At 45.1% G+C, this 14,189-nt stretch overlaps 2 protein-coding genes across 3 annotated transcripts in view; both read left to right on the top strand.

The window, feature by feature from the left end:
* THADA (THADA armadillo repeat containing) overlaps positions 1 to 5,595 on the top strand; it is a 345,314-nt gene extending 339,719 nt beyond the window's left edge. For both annotated transcript variants that reach the window (XM_067565060.1, XM_067565061.1), the window contains exons 37-38: positions 2,098 to 2,264; positions 3,553 to 5,595. In XM_067565060.1, the coding sequence (XP_067421161.1) occupies positions 2,098 to 2,264; positions 3,553 to 3,891 (506 nt within the window). In that variant the 3' untranslated portion in view covers positions 3,892 to 5,595. The remainder of the gene's footprint in view (positions 1 to 2,097; positions 2,265 to 3,552) is intronic.
* Positions 5,596 to 8,202: 2,607 nt separating this feature from the next.
* On the top strand, positions 8,203 to 13,217 carry ZFP36L2 (ZFP36 ring finger protein like 2). Its single transcript, XM_067565059.1, has 2 exons — positions 8,203 to 9,160; positions 9,862 to 13,217. Exons 1-2 carry the CDS (start codon positions 9,110 to 9,112, stop codon positions 11,200 to 11,202), a joined length of 1,392 nt encoding a protein of 463 aa, XP_067421160.1. The 5' UTR covers positions 8,203 to 9,109; the 3' UTR covers positions 11,203 to 13,217.
* The last annotated feature ends 972 nt before the right edge of the window (positions 13,218 to 14,189 follow it).

Genomic DNA, 14,189 nt, shown 5'->3' with positions numbered 1-14,189 from the left:
TGATGAGCATTCTGAACACAATGTGGCTGGTCCTGCAGTATTTCATGAACTGCAAAACAGAGAGTGAATTGGTGATGCCTGCCCTGCTGTCTGCCATAGAGACAAATAATTCACGATTCCTGCTGGGCATTCACACAACAGCTTGCCACGGTGGACCATTGGTACTGGGCTCAGGAAACAAGCGCTGAGCGGTGGGATTGCAACATGATGTATGTATGGGATGACGAGCAGTGGCTGACGAACTTTCAGATGCACAAACCCACCTTCGTGGAACTGTGTGTGGAGTTTGCCCCAGCACAATGGTGCAAGGACACCTGAATGAGAGCTGCCCTCAGTGTGGAAAAGCGAGTGGCGATAGCTGTATGGAAGTTGGCAACTCCAGACTGCTACCAGTCAGTTGCGAATCAGTTTGACGTTGGAAAGTCCACCATGGGGTTGTGGTGATGCAAGTGTGCAAGGCCATTAATCACCTTCTGCCATGATGGACTGTGACTCTCTGTAATGTGCAGGAAATAATTGATGGCTTTGCGGCGGGGTGATAGATGAAACACATATCCCATTTTTGGCTCCAGATCATATTGCGACAAAGTATATCAACCGAAAGGTCTACTTCTCCATGATCTTGCAGGCATTGGTGGATCACAGGGGCTGTTTCACTGACATCAATGTGCCAAAGAGCCTTTGGCAAAGGATTGCAGAATACCTACAGGAAAGTTTCTTAGAGATCTCTATGGAGGATTCCTAGGACATCCCCATGTACATTAACAAACTTTTCCATGTGTCCCCACTGCATAGATACTAAGTCTCTGTTGTTAATTTTTGTCCCTTATCCCTCCTATACCATATAACAAAGTACATGAGAGCTCAATCTCCTCTCACTCTGCAAAGCAAAATGAGCACTTACTGGAGTTCCCCTCTACTGCATCATGCGTGCCAGAGCGCTAGCACTGGCTAGACCCTTAAGGAGTCAAAAAGAGGTCCTGACTTGCTGCGCTAACAGACAACCCTGGCAGGTGCTCCACATCATCCTCCAGCTCCACTTCCTCATCCACCACTTCGCCATCGGAGTTGAGTCCGCTGGCCGCTGCCTCCAGTCCCCCCGAAGTATCTATGGGACTGTTGGCGGTGGTGGTGGAGTTACTGCCGAGGATGGTGTCCAGTTCCTTATAGAAGCAGCATGTGTTCAGCACCGTACCAGAGTGACCATTGAACTCCCTTGTCTTCTGGTATGCCTGCCTCAGCTCTTTGATCTTAGTACAGAATTGCTGTGTGGCCCTTTCGTTGGCCTTCTCCTGTATGCCACTAGCAGTCAGGTCACGGGTATCAAAGTTCTGACAGCTGAAGCGAAGCTGCAACTGCACAGCCTCCTCTCCTCATAGATCCAGTAGATCCAATAGCTCTTGTGTACTCCACACGGCAGAGTGTCTGTTGCGGAAAGCTGGCATGGTCACCTGGGAAAATGCTGTGTGAACTGTGCACACCCAGCGAAGAGGAATTTCAAAAATTCCCTTGCCTTTAAATGGGAGAGGGGCACATACCTGTGTGTCTTCAGGGCAAGGGAGTTCAAACTCAGGCCAGAGCAGTGAGGATGGGCATTGTGGGACATCTTGTGGAGGCCAGATAGGGTGACACAACCAAGTGCATTGTTGATGCTGATGCTCCGTCGCTCTAACTATATCACAAAAAGCTCTATGCCACTCTTCCAAGTGGTTTTATTATGCTGGTGTAGCAGGGTAGTTACATCAGCCGGAGGAGCATTTCAATGTGTACATCACCACTGTTTTGTTGACGAAAGCTGACTTTTGTCGACAAAACTGTAGTGGAGACAAGTCCTGAATGTTACTAGCTGCACAAAGTAATTTTAAAACTTAATTGTCTTAGGTGTTTCATATATTATTTTGAAATAAGAAAAGAGTCCAACCCACATAGTTGGCTAAGCATGTATTTCTCACTACTTGTGACTGTAATTTAGCATTCTAAAATTGATTTTATAAATTCAGCCTTTGTATTCATATGAGAGCTCACTTATATGCCACTGTTAATGTAAAATGATGTTTGGTCTCAATTTACATTATTCTTCCTATTTTCTCTCTGCAGAGTTTGCATTTTGTGTAGTAAATGCATCAATGGCCATGGATTTAGCCTTTGGCATATTGTGTGAGCTGCTTCAACAGTGGAATCAAACCAGTGCTGGTATCCCAGTCCTACTGGAGTGGCTGTTGGGAGAGGATGATCTAAAAAAAGATTTGGAGACAACAACACTGGTAATTAACTGGTTAATTTCTGGAGTTGTAATGTTTGTATTTCTATTGTGCTTTATTTGGAATTTTGATAGTGTTTTGTTAGTGATCAAACATGAAGAAACCATTTCTTTGTGATCATTACTCAAGATTAAACAGACTTAAACTTTAAAATATTCACAGTGACAACAGTCTGTTTAAAATAAACAAACAAATAAATAAGTTGGGCCTGATCCTGCAATTTTCATATAAGTAGTCCAATTGATGTCAACACTAAACCATACCCTTTTTAAAAAAAGTGTTTAATAAACTTCATGGTTATTTTAACATATCAGTTGTCACCAACATTTCAAAGATGCAGGACCTGATTTTCAGAGTTGCTGATCACCTATAGATCTGATTGAAGTTAATAGCTGTTGTAGGTGCTCAACACATCTGAAGTCCAAGCCCATTGCTTCTGCTATTATCGGTTTGCTTCATGGTATTATACTAGTTTTTCCAGAATTTTGAAATTTGTTTTTTGTGCTATATTCCATGGGCCCAATACTGCAGACTTATGCACATGAATCATCCTCACACATTTAAACCATTAATTTCAGTAGGACTATTTGCATAAATAAGACTTTGCAGGATTGGGCCTATAGAACTTAATATTGTATGTTGTTAGGTGCTAACTTGCCTTTGAAAGGCCAGGAAATATGTATATAATATTATGAAGTAAACTGGTAGTAGTAGCAGCAGATACATCTTTTAAACATTGGCTGACAACTGATATGATAAAATGACCAAATGTATTATGAAACTTTTCTTAAGCATATAGTTTAGGTATGTCTTTTTGATGATCTACTACTGTTTCGTTGACTGATGTAATTTTCCTTTTTTGTTTAATCCACTCCAAAAGCTCCTTGATAGACCAAATCACCATATTGATTACAGAGGTCTCTGTGTAATATAAGACAGTGTCACAGAGGAAGGCAAGCTAATTCTGCACTCCTCCCCAACACGCACATTTTAGCGTTTAAGCTGTTTTTCACTTTCACTGTTTCAAAAATAAAAGTTATACCATAAGCACATGATTTCTGGTGATGAAATGTCATTGACACACTGGGAAACTTTGTTTTGTGCTTTCTAAATCTTTGAATAAATTGAAGATATATATATATGAATTCTTACCCTCATATAGAACAGCAAAGAAACTGTTTTAATAATATTTTATATCAGCATTATTTCCCCTTAATGTTGTTTAATATTGGATTATTTGCCCCTTATTATCATCAAACCACTGATCATTGTTGTTTTTCTTTTCATTGAGATGGAAGATGACAACCTGTTTAATAAAGGGGAAGTGAATTTTTGGGCAGAGACGCTAACTAACGTCAGACAGCTTAGTAAACATCTGTTGTTGCTCATACCAGCCACTCGCTTAAATGCGCCAGATCAAGGAGAACTCCATCGATTGGCAAGAATCGTGTCTGATCAAGCCCAGCTTGTTAGACAGCTTCTTAAAGAGCTACCCCCAACTCCAGAATTTTCCAAGACTGTGGAATTCACAAGATTAACCATTCAGAATGAAAGAATATCAACTTGCCTTAAGATATTAACCTTGCTTGATGATGATGCTTGCAAGAACAAAAAAAATCCTGAAAAATGAAACACTGGCAATTTGTCCTGTACCAGTGTACCAAATTTTACTACACGATGAACAAAGATTTGAAATTCTCTCTAGGTTTGGGACAGGATATATTTGTTTCATGACTGTAGTAAACCTATTTAATAGTACATGCTAAAAACAGATTTTTCATGGGTCTGCTGAATCTTTGTCAGACTTGCTGTAGGAGAAAATTTTTAAATGCATTTTCTAATTTCTTTCAGACCAGCATGGTTTATTACAGCTACTGTAGGACACAAAGCAACTAAACTTTATATTTAAAATTTTATCATCAAAAATTTCATTTTATCAAAATAAAAAATCATTTTATCATCAAATAGTGATTCTTTATTTGCACTTTCAGCCTTCACATATTTTAGTAAATTTTAATTGGAAATCTTACTGAAAAGTAATTAATTATCACATAACCAATGAGTGCAACACAAGATTTTTTGAACACTCTGGTACTTCAGATGCTTTAAGTTATATTCTTAGTATTCCAGTAGGTGGCACTATAATACAACATTGTACAGGAACTAGTAAACCAGTGCTAGCTTTCATATTATTTCCTTTTTAATTTATAGCTTGATCTTCAATGTAAACCTGAAGCCCAGTTCAATTAGAGTAAAATGAATTGCTCTAGCAAGTGTTAGTTGTATCCTTGTTAATTTTTCATTTTACTTTTATAAACAGAATGGACTGCTAAACTGGGCTTTGAAAAATATTTTGTAAAATGCATTAGGTAGTTCTTAAATAAAAATATTTAATTGTGACAAACAGTGGATGAGAGCAGTTTGACATCATATCTGCTTTCCTCTGCATACGCACTGAGCTGAAATGAAAGCCTAAGTGGTTTATTTTCAAAATAGAATATTATTTTCTATTACAGTGACTTTTTATCGTAAATATATAACCTCAGTTTCATGACTTTTTATCAAATATTTTCTATAGCCTCAGTTTCATGATTCAGCATTTCATGATTTCAGCATAATGTAAAGGAACATGAGATTTCAATGAGGCAAATGGAAACTTGAAAGGACAGTTCACACGTATTCATTTTACCCTATTTATTAATATATAAAAACAGAATCCAGATAACTCATAAGTAAATTTTATGAAAAGTTGTTTTCTATTCATTGGGTGAATAGCATCAATTTTGTCTCAGCTATTTATAAGTACATCTGTTCAACAATGCTACAATTAGCAACTGTCACTTGACACACCTTTTCAATTTTTTTAAACATCTGTTATAGCTATTCACTTTTTACGATATAATACAAATAGAAATTAATCCGTCAGTATTTCAAAATTCCTTCACTACAGCTCCTCTTGTGTGGGGCTTGATCGTTTGAATGGTATAAGAATGAGTAAGAGAACTTTTAACTGCACAGTAGTATATCCACAAGATTTATAACAAAACGTAAGTAACTTTGTAAAGCCTCAAGAACATGGTTAATCAATGAACAAAATGACTTTAAATCTTCTTTATCAGTGTTTTTAAAAGGGTAACTTTAAACTATGTAATATCTCTTAGTTTATAGAGAGCAAATAATTTTACATCATCTTGCATACATTTCACCACATATTGCTGGTGACTTGGGTTACTGTATAACTACTAAATCAGAAACCTTTAAACCTTAAACAGCAGCTGCAGAACAGGATTAGCAAAGTCTAGTAGAGAGTCCTTATCTGTGATGTATTTGATCTTAGCCAATTTACCAAAGTGTTTGTTGTTCAAAGGCTGATTATACACTGCTCCTTGCATGATTATCTTAATAAACTATGTGTTTACTTAGGTAACTAAGGGGCAGGATCTGCCCCCAAGATGGTGTTTTCAAATCTTATTACATGGTTTAACTTTTGGATGGGGGGAGTTTGAACTATCCTGATCAGTACGGAACCAAATGAAGGGAGGGAGCTGAAGAGAAGATACACAGTACTGGAAATATGCAATGTTAATCCCATTTTAAAATTGTTTCCTGTTTGAGGAACTGAGTCTCATTACTTGGTAAGTTACTAATAAATGTAATTTTTTCATCGAGTTGCAGGAAAATATTAAAGGAAAATTTCCGTTTTGCTGGGAGACCTATGAAAAGAATAGAATATTGTTGCCTCCTCTTACCTTGGCAGGATTGGGGCACTAGGGGGTGACATAGCACCATAAAACCACTTCGGGACTAAATGTCAACAACATGTCACGTCCGCCTCCAATTTAGCAACGCAGCTTCTCGGCGGCGAGTTAGAAAGCGGCGGGTGCCAAGTGAATGAGTAAAGATGCATCTGACGAGTTAGAGATCTGGCCCCGTGAAGGGTCGCGGGACAGAAAGGAAGGTGATTTGGTGCAATTTTTCCTCACGTATGTGTTATTTCTAAGCGTAGGTGTAATGGCCCAGGTTGGAGTTTCTCTTTCTGTCTACTTGATTGAGACGCTGTTAGCGCTTTGTGACCCTGTAACAGGTTGAGTCAGGGCTGAAATGAAATGTCGCTTCCTGTGATGCAGGAAGAGGGACGGTGCTAAACTGCTGCCGCTCCCAGAAGTGCTTTTCCCCGCGGGGCTGGACACAGGCAGGGGGAGGAGCCGGGCCAGAGTGGGTCCTTCTCCCAGTCCCTTTAGTGCTGTGCTCAGCAGTCGCACCGAGGAGCAGGCAGCCAAAGGGAAGCGTGAGCCGTTTTGCGACAAACTACCGTGAAGACCGGCCGCAAAATGTCCCAATAAAACGCCCTTGAAGTTGCTTTTCCTTTGGTACATTTCTTGGCGAAATGCAGGTTTCCTGCTGACGTGGGCAGATTTGCACCCTCGGATTTTCAGGGCTTGGCATCCCAGCTCCGAAAGAACCGAAAGAGGATCAAACGTCTCCACTGCTTTTGTAACCCATACACTGCAGGGAAACTTTTACACGTGCATCCATGTCCCCCTGCCTGGCATTTGTTCCAACCGTTAGCGAACGCAAGTATGGGAAATGCAGAATCGTAGCGTTTAACGTGTTTATACAAGCCTGTAAGTCGGAGTCAGGCCAGATTCATGACTGCCCGGGGGGAAGGGGGGAGAAGCGCTGGGCAGGAGGGTGTTAAAACGGGCTTACAGCTGCCCGGCCGTGTACATCCCCTAGCTCTCGGGGGGAGCTTAGCTGAGCTCCCTGTCTGGGAGTTCCCTCCTTCAGCCCCTTCTCCCGTCCCTGGCCAGCTGCTCCAGACCAGGGCTATTTAGGCGGGGGCGCATTGAGTCGCTACTTTTAGAGGCGCGCTCAGCTGGAGGGGAAGGGATCACTGCGGCGCGGGGCTGTTGCACAGAAAGGAGCGGGGGGCGGGGACTGCAGCAGAAAGGGCCCCCGAGGCTTAACTCTTCCCCTCCCGGCGGCGTGGACGCCAGCAGCCACAGCACGCTGCTTATTTGTCTTGAGGAGCGCGTGTATTTTGTGCGGCTAGTGAGGAGCACATGAGCAGAGTGCCCCTCACTCACTCACTCACTCTTAGCACGGGCTTGCTCGGTGCACAAGCTAAGCAGCGCTCTGCAGCTGCAGCTCGGCTGCACTTCCCCGGGCGGCGGCTGCACCGCACCGCACCGCACCCCTCCCTCGTGCAGCGCAGTCAGCCGTGGGAAGGGCAGCGAGCGGCCGAGCCGGGACTGGGCGCGCTTGTGTCCTTCTCTTTCCAGCCCTGCGGTGCCGGCTGCTGGTGCCCAGGGACGGGCTTGGGGGCTCCAAGTCAAAGGACAAGAAATTGGCTTTGCTAATCGTATCACAAGACCTTGAACGGCTGCCAAGTCTCTTGTGATCTACTAGGCAAGCGCACGGTGCGGGCGGGGGAAGGCCCTTCGCCGTGCAGGAGCCGCGGGCCGGGAGGGGACTGGCGAGTTAGTTCTTTCTCTCCTCTCCACCCCTCCAAAACCCGATCCGTCTAGCGGCCCGCTCTTTGTGTTGCAATGTAACACACCCCCTGTCCCCAGCGACCGGCCGCCGGCCAGTTACGCGGACTCACCAAGGACCTAAACTTTGTTTCAAATCAATTACGTGGCAAAAGTTGATGTTCAGTGGGGAGGGAGGGAGAGGTGTCCCATTTCACTCCCAGTTACTTGGATGCATCTTCCTTTTTATTAGCTTCCCACTCCCAGCCTACTCGCCAGTTATACTGAAGTGAGGGAGGGAAGCCTTTTCCGACATGTGCTGGTTGAAAGGTCCCAGCCAGGGAGAGTGCAGAGTCCGTCTCTTGCAAGACAAGGGACACTGATTTCCCCGAGGCATTTTAAAGGGAAATCACTCAGTTTAATAGCAAATGATCGGGACCCCCTAGATTCGTCTGCAGAGCGTGTTCTGCGTCGAGACTTCCTAAATAGCGTGCTTTCCATGCAAGTCTCTGGGTGGTACGCTCTGTGATCAATCTGACTTTTCAGCGCTTTCTAGTTTGCATTTGTAGCAAACCTCACCTACACGCACTCTGCAGATCTATAGCAAACTTGTGTACAGGGCTATACACGTGTATACGGTGCGATTTGTAGCAAGCCTTGTATGTTTTCTCCACACTAACCTGTAGCACGCTTTCTATAGACTGCAGAGTGTTTACTACAAGTGTACACGCAGTGCACCCGACAGCAACCCTTGCGTACAGAAGATTACCTGCTACCCACAGTGCATTGAGCAGCAAGTCCTGTAGAATGCCATTGCTTTCCATACGCTTTCCACTCTCTAACCCTGGGCATAGTAGAGTCACAAGACTGTATAGTACAGTCGTGTAGCCAATGGCTCCTCGCTGCAACCCTGAGCAAGCATGACGCTAGCGGAGCCCATGGCTACCCCGCCCGCCCGGCCGCCGCTCCCAGCCCCGCACACCCCCTCCCTTCCCTGCACTCCAGGCCGCTGAAAGAAATTGGCGGCGCCCAATGAGAAGCGGCGGAGGGGGCAGGGCTGGGTGGGAACGGCTGGGCGGTGTTGCTGGGAGACCCCGGCGGGCCCGGTTGGGTTCCGCCCCTCGCGCTGTTCGGCGTTTATATATGTGCAGAGCAGAGCGCTTGCAGAGTTCCAGCAGTCAGCTCGCTGCAGCAGTAAGCCTGGTCGTCGCCGCGTTGGCCGGGCACCCTCACCCACCGCTGCTGGGAAAGTGATTGAACCATTTCGGATCTCAAGGAATCAGCCCTTTCCTATTTAGTCGTGGCTTTTCCAAAGCCCCCAAGGAAAGCGGGATCTTTCGGTCCTTCCTGTATCTCCGATCACTACAGGATCTAGAAATGTCTACAACACTTTTATCTGCCTTCTACGACATCGACTTCTTGTGCAAGGTAGGGGAACAGTCTGCATTGTCTCTGCCAAGCACTTTGATCGGTTTAAATGGATTTTAGCAAATCTGCGTATTGTCTTTCAAACTTTGGCTCCCTCTTTTCCAAATGGTCCTATCTGCTTCTTGCAGGGGGAGGGGGAGGGCTGGCGCTTTCTATGTAGGATGCATTTTGCACTTTACTTGCTTTGCGATCAAGGTAAGCTAACGTTGAAATTATGAGTTTACCCGCTTGGGCTCTCATCCCTCCCAACCTGACCTGCAGTCCTCTGGGCACAGGCGTCTAAGGGCAGATTTGTTGCCCACCATCAGGATGTGGCATTAGAGATGTGGCATTGCAATGGGCAGCTTTAAAGTCTCTGAAGCTTTTAGTTGTAGATGTCTGAAATTAGTTCCACAATCCCCCCCAGCCCCACAGTGTTGCAGTGGAAGTGCTTAGGCTGTGAAGTTTCAGCTGCAGCTGTGTGAGCTCTCTGAAAGCCGCCGTGCTGAGAGAAGGAAGTTTTAGTGCCTGGCTCTGCCTGAAGCTGCGGGGGAGACATTAAGATGCCTCCCGCTTTCCCTGCAGATGTGCTGCGAGGGAGAGTTTTACCCTCGCGCAGTCTCAGGGGGCGCTGACAACTTGCAGAAGTGCTGCCCCGCCCGCCCAGCCGAGTCACTTTGCAAACTCTTTCTCTTTCCTTCCCCCCCCCCTCTTGCTTCCAGACCGATAAAGCCCTGAGCAGCCTGAGCAGCATGCTGGACAAGAAGGCGGTGGGGACCCCCGTGACCTCCCCCAGCTCCAGCTTCGCGCCGGGATTTCTGCGAAGGCACTCGACCAGCAACCTGCAGGCTCTGGCCAACAGCTCCAAGTTCCCCAGCTCCTCGGGCTCCAGCTCGTCGTCCTCGTCCTCCTCTTCCTCGTTCGGCAGCCTGAAGGAGACGGGCACGGGCGGCGGCGGGGGAGGAGGAGGAGGGAGCAGCAGCCCCACCGCGCTGCTCAACAAGGAGAACAAGTTCCGGGACCGCTCGTTCAGCGAGAATGGCGAGCGCAGCCAGCACCTCATGCAGCAGCTGCAGCAGCAGGCGGCGGCGGGGAAGGGGAGCGGCGGCGGCGGCGGGGCGCCCATCAACTCGACGCGGTACAAGACGGAGCTGTGCCGGCCCTTCGAGGAGAGCGGCGCCTGCAAGTACGGCGAGAAGTGCCAGTTCGCCCACGGCTTCCACGAGCTGCGCAGCCTGACGCGCCACCCCAAGTACAAGACCGAGCTGTGCCGCACCTTCCACACCATCGGCTTCTGCCCCTACGGGCCGCGCTGCCACTTCATCCACAACGCCGACGAGCGCCGCCCCGCGCCCGGCGGCGGCGGCACGGCCGCGCCCGCCGCCCCGCACCACCCCGCCCACCCGCCGCACCCCGCCAGCAGCACCGGCGACCTGCGCGCCTTCGCCCCCCGGGACCCGCCGCTGGGAGGAGGCGGCGGCGGCGGGTTCGGGCCCCAGCGCGGCGGCGGCGAGCGGCCCAAGTTGCACCACAGCCTGAGCTTCTCCGGCTTCTCCGCCCACCAGCAGCAGGAGGGCGGCGGGCTGCAGCAGCAGCAGCAGCCGCACGGCGGGCGGCTGGAGGCGGCGCTGCTGCTCGAGAGCCCCGGCGGCTCCCGCACCCCGCCGCCGCCCGCCTCCGCCTCCTACTGCGAGGAGCTGCTCTCGCCGCCCTGCGCCAACAACGCCTTCGCCTTCTCCGGCCAGGAGCTGGGCAGCCTCATCGCGCCGCTCGCCATCCACAGCCCCGGCTTCGCCGCCGCCTTCTACCGCTGCCAGCAGCAGCAGCAGCAGCCGCCGCCGCCGCCGCCCCCTTCGCCCCCCTTCAGCTTCCAGCCCCTGCGCCGCCTCTCCGAGTCCCCGGTCTTCGACGCGCCGCCCAGCCCCCCGGACTCCCTCTCCGACCGGGAGAGCTACCTGAGCGGCTCGCTCAGCTCCGGCAGCCTGAGCGGCTCCGAGTCCCCCAGCCTGGACTCCGGCAGGCGCCTGCCCATCTTCAGCCGCCTCTCCATCTCCGACGACTAAAGGGGGAGCCGGCCGGGCAGGAGAGAGGGGAGCGGAGGAGAAGAGGGGGGTGAAGTGAATCCCCGCGGAAGGGGGGGAGGGGATAAACCCCCGGGAGCAGAGACTGCAGCCTCCGGAACTAGCCAAGCTCGCACAGTCCTTCGATGATCCTCTTGGTCTTGGTTTTGTTTTTTTTGTTTGTTTTTGTTTTTAATTGCTGAGCAAATCCATTTAAAAAGCGGAGAGAGAGAAAGAACTTGATATCGAGAGATGAACAAATTTGCAAGAGGGCAAATGGCGACATGAACAGAACAAACCTATTTTTATAGAGAGACCTTGGAAGAAGGGGATTTTTGTTTTTGTTTGGAGACTAGTTATAATATGCACCAGCAGCAGCAGCCATTCCATCTGTGTGTGTGTGTTTAAAAAAAAAAAAAAAAGCATTTGTGTGTGGGGGGGGGAAACAAACTCACCACCACCAGAAAGCAACAAACAATCCGGAGGGGTGGAGAACTCTGCATTCCAAGCCCCTCCAAATTTTTTATATAAAAGACAGAATTTAATAAGTAGTTTTGTCTTTTCAAGCCAATGTCAAATAAAAACCCACAACAGTACTAAACCTAAAGCTTTTAAAAGAAAAATCCAACACCCTGCCAAGAATATGCCTTGATAACAACTCTCTAGTTTTTTAATATATCTATATATATATATATATTATAACATGCTAAAACTTCCATTCCAAAGTTTAATTGTTGGTTCCATTGCCACCACTTAGTGGATGTTTGGCTTAGAACAATTTTTTTGTTGTTGCTTTATTTGGAAGCACTCAGCTGAGTCTAGTTTGTAATTGTTGGAGAATAACTGCTGATTTTTTTTTTTAATTTTTTTAGCTGTTTTGAGTTGATTGCATGAGTCACTGCACCCAACTCAATATGAAACTATTTAACTTATTTATTATCTTGTGAAAAGTATACATTGGTAATTTGTTCATACTGTATTTATCAGGTATGATGAAAAGCAATAGATATATATTCTTTTATTATGTTTAAATTATGATTGCCATTATTAATCGGCGAAATGTGGAGTGTGTTCTTTTCACAGTAATATATGCATTTTGTAACTTCACTTGGTTATTTTATTGTAAATGAGTAAAATCTTAATTTAAGAGATTGTATGTAATATTTATTTCATTAATTTCTTTCCTTGTTTACGTAAATTTAAAAGATTGCATGGTTTCTTTATAGAAATCGGTCTCTATGCTGTGGAAGTAGTATGAGGAATTTGTGGGTTTTTTAGAATGTAAAATGGTTGTAGCCCGTCCATGTAAAAAAAACAAAACTACTTTGCAATCAGACTTCAAAGTGGCAAACCTAATTCAAGTGTGTTTAAATTAACCAAAAAGTATTTTTGTTGCCTAACTCCACCAATCACACTGTGATATAGTCTCAAAGTATGTAGCAATAATTGGGGGTCCCAGTGTTATGTCTCACAGTGCCTTCTCAAAGGTCCATGTTTGCCTTAAATCTTCCTCAACCAAATAAGTATTTTTCTTAATGCTTGAGATAATTTGAATGTAGGGGGGATGGGTTTTAACTACATGAAAAGTTTCACCACTTTTTTTTTTTTTTTTTTTTTTTTTTTTTTTTTTTTTTTTTAAATAAGCAAGGAGGCCACCTTTGGATCTGAAACTTTATGCAGTACATAAACATATCTTTAATTAAATTCCAAAACTTGTAATTATTTTTTCCTTGTGTAGAAAGTCAGGAGTTTTCCAAACTTTCCTGGACGGTGGATGAATGAGCAGTAGCTTTTAGTTTTTGTTTGTACATAGGTACAGATCAAGCACTATGTACTCTCTTTGGACTACTTTAACAGAAGTATGTTTTGAATGTAACTAAAGGATAAGACAACTTGAGTTGTAATATATTTTCGGGAGTCAGTTCACTACAAATTGAGTGTGAGACTGTAAACTTTGTACTGTAAATGTTTTGTAGTTCTCCCAATAAAATTTTTGGAAAAAAAATCAAATTATTAAAGCCATGTCTGCAAGGTGGTTTTTTTACTAGCTTTTTCCCCTATCAGAAATGTCTAGCTACAGATTAACCAGGTTTTTAACAGCAAAATGGCTCCATTCCTGTAGAAATCATTGGTAGTCAGCCAAAACTAATAAACAATGTTCCAGAAGGTTCTAAAGTACCTAGTGCAAATCATATACTCGATCAGGCTTCCTTAGAAGGACAGTGGGGAACAAACCTTTGCTTTTTGTACCTTAACAGCTGAAATGGAAAATCAGTTATTAAATACATAATTTAATGAATTGTTTTTATATCAGGAACGTTTGTTTATGAAGGTTATTAATATGCCATTAGTCTTTTAAAGTTTGTATGGAACAAGTAGGAAATGGTAATCTGTGTAACAATAATAAAAAAGGGCTTATTAAAGCTTTGTTCCAAATGCTCTTCCTTATTTAAAGGAATAGACCTGTAGCCTCTCATTCCAACACTGAAGATGTATTGGTTTTAATGCTAATCTGACTCTTTGGTTTATCTGTCAATCATCAGACCCTGGCTTTTTGGGCATTAGCATTGCTGTGGATAAATCTTTATAATATACAGAGGCTTGTGAATTACACGTTAATGGAGAAGGCATTTTGTTAATATAACTTAATAAATAAGGTTCTTTATGGAACCTCTTGGAATATGTGCTACATCATGATTCATCAGCCTAATAAATGTTAACATAATGGCATCTATACTGTCTGGACTGTCACAGTACCTTTTATAAATACAAGGTAGAACATAATACTTGTGCCATATGGTTGTGTAATCAACCTTGGACTGACTGGTAGTTTTGAAATGAAACAAAAGAAATGTAAGTAATATATGACAGTGCAAAATAATCTGTAGATGTGGTGATGCAAACTTTCTCTAGGTTATGCTCTGGCTTGTTTGCTCAAAATTATTTCCTTTGCTGTCTGAACAACCAATTTTTTTTTCCCAGAAGAAACT

The sequence above is a fragment of the Emydura macquarii genome, unplaced genomic scaffold (assembly GCF_026122565.2).
Source record: "Emydura macquarii macquarii isolate MOO-44397 ecotype Brisbane River unplaced genomic scaffold, CSIRO-AGI_Emac_v2 contig_2676, whole genome shotgun sequence".
Classification (NCBI taxonomy): Eukaryota; Metazoa; Chordata; order Testudines; family Chelidae; genus Emydura; species Emydura macquarii.
Note: the sequence above shows the minus strand (reverse complement) of the source record. Positions and strands in the feature narration are given on the sequence as shown.